A 12,335-nucleotide genomic window follows, 5' to 3' on the forward strand; every position below is an offset into this window, starting at 1 on the left:
GTTTAATGATGTTGCCTACCAAATATCATTATCTATATTAATGAGATGAAATGAAATGCACATCATAGCATCTTTCCATTTTTTGGCGTTCTCACCATTTCGGTCTAATTTCGGGAATTTTTGTTTAATTTTGGAAATTTCGGTTGGAAATAATGAACTGGAAGGAATTCATTGAGATTTCATTTCGGTGGGGATGGAAACGGAATCATTTCGCTTGTTTTGGGGAAATTTAAAACCATGGTCTTAACCGTGACATGTATGAGCGCTATATCTCCTTTTACTCAACGTGGCTGAGTTCTTATAACTTAGAGAGATGATGGGAAATAGAGTCGATCTTTTAAAACCTATCAAAGGAGTCCACATGAGCTTAATTCCAAGGCTCCAATCCTAATTTGGCACCATTATGATAATATAGGTCCCATGTGGGATCTTGGATGATGGATTAATGTTTTAGGAGTCTTACTAGTAGCATCTTGTCTATTTACTTCAATTAGTTTGTCTACCAAACTTAGTTGTTTTGAGTTTTCTTTAATTCTTTAAGTCAGGGCATTTTTGTTATTCTAGTAAAAGTGATGTTATACTAAAGGTTTCGATAAATATCCTATATAAGCTTATGTTTGCTTCAATTTAATTATTATTGAATGAAGATTTCTATAGTTTTTGCTTACCCCTAGGGGAAAATACCTAACCCTAAGTGTGATTGTTTAGGTTTCTCTCTTTTATCAATCTTTTATCCTCCTATGTTCTATTTTCTTCTTAGTTTTTTGGACAAATCTCATCTAACAACAACCTTACACCCTCCTTTTCCTTTTCTAATCTTTTTATTATACCCCAGTTATAAATCCTAATCAAATTCCCAACTTACACCCATGCATCCACCCCACCCTATTTTTGTCACAACTAGTAATCGACCAGCCTAGAAGATACATCAAAAGCCTACGGAAAAGGGATCTTATGAAGTTCGATCTTTTACTTTAATGTTGCCTACATTTCTTTTGTTTCTCTTTGCCCATTTTCCATCTAGAAACCCAAACCCTAATTGGGACACTCATTTTCTGCAGAAATTTTTGAACTGGAATTTTAAATTCTTATTAATCCATCAGTTCTTAACATATCCCCTATAGTTTTAGGTACCAGAGTTCTTTCTTAATCAAACCCTAGACATTTGCATCAGTTTCTTGTTCTACTTTTGTTGAGAAAGTATTCAACCATAAGTGTTGAATCTAAAGATACATCTAGTGGTCTCTTGATATTGGCATTTGCAACACAGATTTGCGAATTCACACACTTGCATGTCTTCCCAACCTTCCCCATGCCCCACTTCAAGAAAAAGTAAGGAGAAGAAAGCATCTATCAAGCTGTGAGAATGTTGGACAACTTAAACCTAAGATTGTTAGCTAGCTGATCTATTATTGATATTGAATATTCAATGGACAAGAAAAATTGTGGTAATTTTGTTGAAATTCTATGTGAGGCCTTCGCCACATCAATGAAACAGTGTTGCCATTTCAAAGCGTTGTTCTGTCAAAACTCATGGAAGATTATATATATATATATATATATATATATATATATATATATATATATATATATATGAGAAAACGGTTTCTACACACATGTGTAGACAAGTTATCTACACACAAGCTTAAAATACAGTGGAAGGCATATTGTTTGGGTGATCCAAACCATTCGTTTGATTGGCCCTCACATAGATAGGGTGTCCATAAAAAATCAGCTCCATAGGATCATCCCAACCCTACGATTTGTGGAGGTAAAATGGACGTGTATAAACCTTCACAAATTTGTCCATTTTTTGCCTCAACGGTTCGAAGGGTTAGGATGATCCTATGGAGCTGATTTTTTGTGGACACCCTATCTATGTGAGGGCCAATCAAATGAATGGTTTGGATCACCCAAACAATGTGGGCCTCCACTGTATTTTAAGCTAGTGTGTAGATAACTTATCTTCACATGTGTGTAGAAACCGTTCTCTCTCTCTCTCTCTCTCTCTCTCTCTCTCTATATATATATATATATATATATATATATATATATATATATATATCGAATGAAATGAATTACGGAAGGCTAATCCTTTTGTTTGAAATATATATATATATATATATATATATATATATATATATATATATATATATATATATCGAATGAAATGAATTACGGAAGGCTAATCCTTTTGTTTGAACCATTATTTCAAAACTCCTCGTGTCACTGTCAATCATTGACTCACTCGAGTTGTGTCAGTCGCTGACTCGCCCAAGTTGGTTTTGTTTTTCATTTGGCTGAGTTCTTGTTCGAGTTTGCATTTTGCCCTACCAATTCAATCAAAACTGCTTTGACTCTCGAATTATGGCTGCATCAACCGAGTACTTGGCTACGCCGCTTCAATTTGATTGGGATTTTCTTTGGCCGTGTTTTGGCCTTCGTCCGCCTTTTGAAACACTATTTGAACTGACATATGATGCTATAAAAATCACTATAAAAATAGATGGCTCAAAGTGTTCTAGACTCAATAAAGACGGAAGAAGTGAAATTTTCATTTTCCTACATGTAGACCAATCAAATAAGGCATGAGAAGAAAACAGTGTGAAATAAATCTAGAGATGATTCTATTATCTAACATTTTGCATGCATTTGCTTTGAATCTTAACCTGGATGATTTTGTTTCCTCATATTCTAGTTTCGAAACATTGTTTCTATTGAAATATAGCGTTTTTAATGAAAATTTTTATTCTTTGAGTAGGAATTCTTCAGATGCCTAGCGATATGTCATACTGTGCTTCCTGAAGGTGATGAAACCCCGGAGAAGATCACATATCAAGCGGCATCTCCAGATGAGGCTGCTTTAGTTACAGCTGCAAAGAACTTTGGCTTCTTCTTTTATAGGTATATGAATTTATTTGTATGTTATGATTAATCCTTTGGTGGGGAGTGGCTGTTGGAACCTTTGCTTAAATCGGTTGTTCTAGACTATTTGAATGTGGCATCACATGTCCTGCCAAATATAGGTTTTGGAATGTCCTAGTTTCGATGTTAACATTGTTTGATTTCTTAGGTGAGATATTGTGATATTTCTTTATTCTTACGTGGTAGTGAAATACTCAGTAACTTCACAATTGGCTATATAGATAGTCTCTATCTTTTGCAGTTGATTAGGGTTTAAATAATAGTCAGATAGGGCTTCTTGTGATTTTTAGCAGTACTTCTTCTTTTATAGGTGATGTTTTTTCTGCAAGCTTAGGTGTAGGCTTTGTTTCTTATTTTTTAATGGAGATTCTTAGTATTGGCTTTGTTAGATGTATGTTTAAATTGTTAGATTATATATTTATATTTTTTATCTTGAGTTTATTCAAGATGAAACATGTACAGATAACCATTTCCTGAAGAGAACTTGAAACCTGTCATAGGTGTGTCCCTGTTCCATCTAGGTCAGAATCTTTCACCACGTACAAGATTTTGACCTGTGACCATTTTCACCATGAAAAATTTAGATTTCCAGGAATGTGCATCATCATTTAACCCATCATGAAACAATGCTTCATATATGGTATGTTTTCTTAGGCTTTCTGTGATTTGTTGGATCTTCCCTTAAATTTGAGTTGCACTAGCTAGTAGAGTTTTCGTTTTAGCATAAGTGGTTGAGGAGAATTGTCCTTTCTTCTAAGCTTTGGGGCATTTGGACGTAGAGAAATGGATGGTCTTCTAGAGAGAGTAAGCTTGATTGAGATATTCACGGAAAAGATCAAGAATACTGTATCAAATGGGCCTTAGTGAGAAAGGAATTTCAGGGCTTGCAAATGTGGAAGTAGAATAGCTGGAGGTCTTATAAAGGAAGTGATTGCCAATTTTTGAAAGCATCCTTTTGAGTGATTTTCAAGCTTAACTTTGACGGGAGGTTGTTAGGTAATCTAGGTTGTGCAGGGATTGGAGGTTTTTTTTTAATGGCCAATGAAGGTGAACTTGTTCTCGGTTTAATGACTCGGATGAAGTAGTGGATCGTGTTCCATTTCAAGGCTTAACAATATACTTCTCAAGACTTGAGAGAAATAGATTGTTGAAACTGCTCCTAAAATCCAGTAAGTTGCGGTTCAAAAAGTAAGTCAAGTTCTTGTAGAATAGCGTGCATTATTGAGGAGATTAGAGATACTGTTAACAAGGTTGGTGTTTCTTTCACTCATTCTGTTTGAAGTCGATGTGATTGAAGATGGTTTAGCTAGTGAAGGTCTGAGCTGGAGAATTCTAGGCATAGGCCAGCAGTTCCAAGGGCCTACTCTGAAATAACCTGCTATTTATGTAATGGCCTGACACACTCACTGGGGTTGGCTATTTCATAGATATCTCTGTCATTTTTCCTGCCAGTTATAATGAGATGTATGTGGAACATGTATTTACACAGAGGATGAAGAAGAATAGATGGGGAGAGAGACGTGAGAAGAATGTATTATTCTCCTCTTGTACCCTTCAACACAAGTAATAAAAAGAACCTGTCCTCTTTTTTCTTTTTTTTTCCTTTTTCGGGTGCCACAACTAGATGAACGAAGCCCGACAGTTGATGCTTTGTGCGGTTGAGCTCTTCCTGCAATTATATGAATTTCTGCTTAGAGAGATCATCTTCATGGTTTCTTATGATAAATTTTATCTCTTGGATGCCATTTTTCCTTTCCTTTTTTCTTTTACTCCTTTGGGATAGAGGTTCGAATTGGAAAAGAATTGTGTTTCATATGTGATCTGAGTATAAGAGAGAGCTGCAAAGGAATTAAGGATGTTTGAGTACAAGGTGGATTCTTATAGATCGAGGGTTGGTAGTCATTGAAGCACCCTTTTTTGTTTGATGGAATTATGAGTTTAGGAAGGTAGATGATGGCTTGGAGGAGATGCAAGATTAGGATTCAGATAAGGTGTGAGGTGTACTTATTGCTATGATTTGTGGACACGGATACGAGCGTCGTGTGTTGACACGGACACGGAGTGTCGGACACAGCAAACCCCCAAACTTTAGAAACGGGGACACGACTAGAATAGAAAGTACATGTAATCATGATTTGTGGATATGGATTCGTGTGCCCAGTTTTGACATGGATACGAGTTGTCCAAATGAGGTAAACACAATATTCAATAAAAAAACAGAATGCCACACTTGACACGATACAAAAACATGTCCACACACCCACATTAAGTCTTAACACTTCCAGCAATACAAGTAAAAGTGTCCAAAGGAGTGTTGACACGTGTGGACATGCGTGTCGTGTCGGACACGGCGGGACACGTGAGTTGACAATAAATTCGAAGTGTCGGTCAAATCATAGACTTATTGTTCTAGGGTAAGTTGTGATTTAAAATATACATATTCTTTAGATGAATTTACATTGGGGGATAAACTCATGTCCTATTTTTGTTAAACACCCTTTTTGTTTGATGGAATTATGAGTTTAGGAAGGTAGATGATGGCTTGGAGGAGATGCAAGATTAGGATTCAGATAAGGTGTGAGGTGTACTTATTGCTCTTGGATTATTTGTGATTTAAAATATACATATTCTTTAGATGAATTTACAATGGGGGATAAACTCATGTCCTATGTTTGTGATTCAAATGGGCTGTCGTTGGTGTTCTAGTTATTCAAGTGTTTGTCTTTTTAAATAATGATAATAATAGAAACCCCCCTAGTGTCAAACAGCACCAATTAGAGGAAACCTAATGCAAATTAAGTGAGAGTCTCCACGTGATTATCATAAGAACTAGGTGTTAGTCCCCATGATAGTTTCAAAACTCCCCGCGTCCGCGTCCGCGTTGACTCCCCCGAGTTGACTCCCTTTTACCTTGGCCGCGTTCTACGTTGAGCCGCATTCGTTTTCCGCATTTTACCCTACAAAGTCAATAAATACTCCTTTGACTCTCCTGAATTATGACCACCGTCAACCGAGTACTCGACCGCATCATGCCGAGTCGACTAGGATTTTCTTCGGCCACGTTCCGCACCACATCCATGTTTTTAAACACTGGTCCCCACCACTAACGTATTAGCAACTAACTTAATTTTTTAGTAATTTGGTTAACATGTGATGGAGGGAAGCAAGAAGTAAAGCCTTATCTTCTTCAATCATCACCTCAATACTCAAAAACTGAGTTATGATTCTGTTGAAGGTGTTAAGATGAGACATAATAGTAGTCCCTTCTTCTTCGAAGTCCATACAATTTTTTTAAAATGTTTGGTTGTCAAAGATTTAGCCATTTATAGAATTTCAATTTTTTTACAGAATTCAGGTGCAATATTAATATCAAGGACATTGTACATTATCTCGTCTCCAAAATATAGCCGGATAGCACTTGTTGGATTCATTTCGAGCAATTGCACTGCTTCAGATAATACAAAAGTTCCATTAATAGCATATAATTGAGCCAGTTACCCTATATGTACTTTGCCGTTTCCATGAATATAAATTTTAAACTAGTGGTTGCCTGGTTTGACCTGTTGAATTTATTAGCCAGGGGATGAAAAATTCATTGTTCATAAATTAATGAGGAATCTGTTGTGAAGAATTGAACCATCTATGTAGGCACCATATAGACTGCGTCTTCGGACAATTTGAACTATCAGTTTATCCAAAGTTCACATATAATTGAAAATTCTTAATCTTCTCACAAAATTTAGTCGGCTACAACTGTTATAGTATATATATGCTTCTTCTCACAAAATTGAGTGGGCTACAACTGTTATAGTATATATATATATATATATAATGCTTGGTAACGGCTAAACATTACATCCTGAACACATTGATTCTTGCATGGCATCTGGGTGTCTGTGTGTACCTGGTTGCTGGTCCATTTCAAATAAACCTTCGCTCGTGTTTCTGTGCAGGTTGGTGTCATAAAATGGTGAAAAATTCTTTTATAGCGGTTAACTTAGGTGTTCTAGTGTTGATATTATTTCCTCTTAAATCCCAAACCAAATTCTTGTGAAATCATCTATCAGTTGGGACTGGAATACCTTTTTTTTTTGTAACAATAAGTTATATGGTTATCAATTTTCACCACTTACTTTATTAATGATTATTTTTGTGTCAACTTTGTTTTATCTATCTATTTAACCTACATGATATCAACTTCCTCCCTCAGAAGTGAGTTAAAGAATTCTTCTTGGAAGTCATTGATTCCTTGTTTAAGTTTAAAATTATAACATACGAAAGAAAGAATGTTTGGAAGAGTTTTCCTTGCGTAATTGGGTGAATTGTGACGTGTGTAGTCATTGGAAGATTTTCCCTTGTTTATTTGGGTGAATCATGTGTGTAGAAAGTGAGGCATAAATTAAATACTGCACTGGATAAGTTACTAATGTTATTGAAATTCTGGGTTCCCAGCAACTTCTTGATTGGATTCAGAGATCACTTATCAAATATCCTAAGTTATTTTGGTTGGGTGGAGACTGCAGTGAATTCATCTCTAATCTAAATCACTTGACTAACTGTTTACTTTCTTAGGCGTACACCAACTATGATCATGGTCCGTGAGTCTCATGTGGAAAAGATGGGTAAAATCGAAGATGTCTCGTATGAGATTCTAAGTGTTTTAGAGTTCAATAGGTGAGTGCTTATTTTTATTTTTATTTTTTATACTCAACTATATACTTTGCTATCATACTCACATTGATGGTCACTTTTTTATGCAAATAGTACAAGGAAACGCCAATCTGTCATATGTCGTTATCCAAATGGAAGGCTGGTTTTGTATTGCAAGGTGATAAAATTGGTGTTTTAATATTTAGGGTTAGTTTTACTTCCAGCTATTCTGGCACTCAAAAAGAGAATCATTTTTTCACAGGGTGCTGACACCGTCATCTATGAAAGATTGGCGCATGGAAACCATAACATAAAGAAAACTACCAGGGAACATTTGGAAGAGTTTGGGTCTGCTGGTTTACGTACCCTTTGCCTTGCCTACAGGGATTTAAGTAGTGACTTGTATGAAACCTGGAACGAGAAATTTATCCAAGCCAAGTCTGCTCTACGGGAGCGTGAGAAGAAGTTGGATGAGGTAGGTGGACTTTATGACATGTCTCTGTATTTTTTAAACTCAAGTATCATGATAGTTATTTGGAATATAAGAACTTTTTATGATAATGTAATTGTGTTCAAGCATGTTCAATGCGTGCATATGTTTGTGTGTGCTTCGGCATGAGTACTATTAACAGACAATGCGTGCATATGCCCTATTTAAATACTGCATGTGTACTCTCCAATTCCTTAACATCATATTTTCTTGCAGGTGGCAGATCTGATAGAAAAAGATCTTATTCTGATTGGATCCACTGCCATTGAAGACAAGCTTCAAGATGGAGTGCCATCTTGTATAGAGACCCTTTCTAGAGCTGGAATAAAGATTTGGGTGCTGACGGGGGACAAGATGGAAACAGCAATAAATATAGCCTACGGTAAGGTCAATGTTTAGTGAATGCTTTTGTAATTTCATTCATTTCACTTTTGCATCTACTTATCTTGTTTCCTTAGCCGTCTTAGCACAACTTTGAGCCTTCTTTCTGTTTTTCTGATGTAGCCTGTAGCTTGATCAACAATGACATGAAGCAATTTATCATCAGTTCAGAAACTGAAGCAATTAGAGAGGTTGAGAGTAGGGTAAGATGCATTTCTCAAAAGCCAAGTGTATTTATGTGGACATGAAAGGAATAATGTTTTATTAGGGTGCAACTTGGGTCGGGTTCAACCGGAAAAAAGTTGGGTCGGTGGTTCGGGTTCAGGTTGAGTTTTCCCAACCCGGGTTTAGTTCGGGTCGGGTTCGGGTTCGGGTCGAGGGCTTGGGCAACCCGACCCAAGTGAAATCCAACTTTTTTTTGTCAGTTTTTTAGTAAGCTTAAAAACTCGGGTTGAACTCTGGTCGGGTTCAAATACCTCATCAGGTTGGAACTCGGGTTCGGGTTGAGTAAATGATTTCTCGGGTCGGGTTTGGGTTGGCCTCAATCCTACCCAACCTCTCCTGAGTTGCACCCCTATGTTTTATGCCGGCTTTCATTCTTTTTCTGCTAAGCCATCTTTTCATGTATGATTAGGGTGACACGGTGGAGACTGAGCGTGTTATCAGAGCTTCAGTGAAGCAAGAGCTGAAGAGATGCCTTGAGGAAGCCCAGCACTACCTACATACTGTATCTGGGCCAAAATTGGCACTTATAATTGATGGAAAGTGTCTGATGTATGCATTGGACCCAAATCTACGAGTCACCCTGCTCAACTTAAGCTTGAACTGCAGTTCGGTAGTTTGTTGTCGAGTTTCTCCACTACAGAAAGCACAGGTCTAGTTCTCGACGGTTTTATTCCCTTTTATCAGAATTTTGTTAGATTGCTGTCGTAAAAATTCATAACATGGACTAGGCTGATGAAGTAGGCGTCTATGTCACAAATATCTCTGATATTTTCAAAATATCACGATATTTTGATTAAACGACAAAATTCCTAAATAATCCCGAGAATTTAAAAATATAGCGATGGTTTCATTTTTATCATAAAATATCGCAATAAAATCATGATATTATCCCAATATTTTTACGATATAAATATGACGGAAGTGTAGCTGCTCGATCGAGTAGCTAACTTAGCTACTCCGTCGGCTTAAAATACAGTGAGCCCACATTGTTTGGCTGATCCAAACCATTCATTTGATAGGCCCTCACATAGATAGGGTGTGCCCAAAAAATCAGCTCCATTGGATCATCCCAACCCTCCAAACTGTGGAGGCAAAAATGGACAGATTTGTGAAGGTTTATACACGTCCATTTTTGCCTCCACAAATCGTAGGGTTGGGATGATCCTATGGAGCTGATTTTTTGGGCACACCCTATCTATGTGAGGGCCCATCAAATGCATGCTTTGCATCGCCCAAACAATGTGGTCCCCACTGTATTTTAAACCGACGGAGTAGCTAAGTTAGCTACTCGATCGTTTAGCTACACTTTCCTCGCTACTCGATCGGTTAGCTACACTTTCCTCTCTCTCTCTCTCTCTCTCTATATATATATATATATATATATATATATATATATATATATTTATTTTAATTTTAAATTTTTATATATTTTGTAAATAATTTTATTTTTATCGTTTTTTCCAAATATAAGCCTGAAAAGAATAATTTTTTTCAATATCCCGAAAATTTTCCTTCCCAAGAAATTCCCAAAAACAATTTTTGTGACATAGGTAGGCATTCCGGTTTTCTTATTTTTGAGTAGTTACCAAAAGAAAACCAACTTTTCCCTGCGTGAAACATCTCTGAAAATTTCCCATTTGTATGCCATGATCAAGTATACTTGAATGTGTTATCTTCTTTTTCATTAACTAGTTGATCCCTGGTGGTTTATTATTTTTATTGCCTCGTCTTTTACCATGTAATAATGGGAGAAATATTTGAAAGGAGTGTCAGAGGCAGCATTATCTCAATTCTAGACAATTACGTGCGACTTTGTGATTAATTCTGTAATGGTCGGGATCAAATGAGCTTCTAAGATGTGTACACGTGAGAATGCTTGCCCCGGCACGATCCAAATGGAACAAGCGATTGCTTCGGATTGATGATTTCCCGATTTCATGATTGATTCGGATCCGGATTTCCCATCCCCTTCGATCCTCACCAGATAAGGTCGTTCTAAATTGTGCTTGCTGTTTTGCAGGTAACTAGCCTGGTCAAGAAAGGTGCTCGGAAGATCACACTTAGTATTGGTGATGGTGCCAATGATGTGAGCATGATTCAAGCTGCTCATGTTGGTGTTGGCATAAGTGGGCTCGAAGGAATGCAGGCAGTCATGGCTAGTGATTTTGCGATAGCTCAGTTTCGGTTCCTTACTGATTTACTTCTCGTGCATGGCCGGTGGTCATATCTCAGAATATGCAAGGTTAAGCTTTTAGTAATTTTTCTTTTCAGAAGTACTCAAGGTTTGAAATCTCGGTTTCGGCAGTGGCCGAAACTGAAATTTCAGCCGAAATACCAAAATTTCTCCTGAAATCATGTAAATTTTGGGAAATTAATTTCAGTATTTTACAAGATTTCGGTAGAAATTTTGGAAATTTCGGTTTTCTTAAAATTTCAGTGGAAATCTTGTAAATTTCGGTGAAATTTGCCAAAATTTCGGCGAAAAAATGTAACATTTTGATTTTAGGTACTTTCGGTTTCGGTCTCGGCCGAAATTTAAAACCATGGAACTACTAAATTCTCACTAAATTTGTTTGGAAAGTTTCTTACTCAGTTGTTCTCTTCCATTGCAGGTTGTAACATATTTTTTCTACAAGAATCTTACTTTCACCTTGACCCAGTTTTGGTTCACCTTCCAGACTGGGTTTTCTGGTCAGAGATTCTACGACGACTGGTTCCAATCATTGTATAATGTCATTTTTACAGCTTTGCCTGTAATAATTGTTGGATTATTTGACGAGGTAAGCCATTCATTGTTGCAAAATGCCCTGGATCCATGACCATAAGCTGGAAACATTGAATTTGTTTCATTTAAATTTGATTCAATCCAATGCAGTATATCATGTGTGCTTAGATTCAACACTGCCATTATCCTTACCATTACATTTAGGTATCTTTTTTCTGGACATTAAGGCCATATCTGGCCACCAGGAAATTGTTTTCATGATAAATTGGTAGTCTCCAAGTGGAGAAAAGGGTGAATTTGCTAAAAAACCGCATCTCATCGCTGAAAACACCCCATTCCGGGATTTTGTTTCCTTATTTTTAGAAACTTCACCCTGATCACCACTTGGAGACTACCAATTTATCATGAAAACAAATTCCTGGTACCCAAAAGTGCCCAAAATGTTTTAAACTGATATTTTATGCTTAGTTTAACCTTCCTATTTGCCAGGATGTCAGTGCTCCTCTGTCAAAGAAGTATCCAGAGCTATACAAGGAGGGAATAAGAAACACGTTCTTCAAATGGAGAGTTTTATCAGTCTGGGCTTTTTTTTCTGTCTATCAGTCACTTGTTTTCTACTATTTCACGATTGCTGCCAGTCGTAAAGGTCATAATACATCAGGCAAGATCTTTGGGCTTTGGGATGTTAGCACGATGGCATTCACTTGTATTGTAATAACTGTCAATGGGCGCCTTCTTATGGCATGCAATTCAATTACAAGGTGGCACCACATAAGTATTGCAGGGAGCATTGTAGCATGGTTCGTATTTATATTTTTATATTCTGGAGTTAGTACCCCTTATGATAGACAAGTAAGTCTCTTGAACATGGTTTATTATTTTATTCTCTGATTGAACTAAATTATTTGGTATGTTACACAACTGACACATGTTATATTG

General features: G+C 36.8%; 1 protein-coding gene across 3 annotated transcripts in view; it reads left to right on the plus strand.

The window, feature by feature from the left end:
- The window catches only part of ALA3 (aminophospholipid ATPase 3), a 29,997-nt gene that overhangs the window by 14,479 nt on the left and 3,183 nt on the right, over positions 1-12,335 (plus strand). For all 3 annotated transcript variants that reach the window (XM_077354062.1, XM_077354063.1, XM_077354064.1), the window contains 10 exons: positions 2,762-2,904; positions 7,498-7,599; positions 7,690-7,753; positions 7,838-8,050; positions 8,282-8,447; positions 8,570-8,649; positions 9,081-9,320; positions 10,692-10,913; positions 11,284-11,451; positions 11,886-12,248. In XM_077354062.1, the coding sequence (XP_077210177.1) occupies positions 2,762-2,904; positions 7,498-7,599; positions 7,690-7,753; positions 7,838-8,050; positions 8,282-8,447; positions 8,570-8,649; positions 9,081-9,320; positions 10,692-10,913; positions 11,284-11,451; positions 11,886-12,248 (1,761 nt within the window). The remainder of the gene's footprint in view (positions 1-2,761; positions 2,905-7,497; positions 7,600-7,689; positions 7,754-7,837; positions 8,051-8,281; positions 8,448-8,569; positions 8,650-9,080; positions 9,321-10,691; positions 10,914-11,283; positions 11,452-11,885; positions 12,249-12,335) is intronic.

The sequence above is a fragment of the Tasmannia lanceolata genome, unplaced genomic scaffold (genome assembly GCF_043159265.1).
Source record: "Tasmannia lanceolata isolate RefF3 unplaced genomic scaffold, GAP_Taslan_0.1 ptg000015l, whole genome shotgun sequence".
Taxonomy (NCBI): domain Eukaryota; kingdom Viridiplantae; phylum Streptophyta; class Magnoliopsida; order Canellales; family Winteraceae; genus Tasmannia; species Tasmannia lanceolata.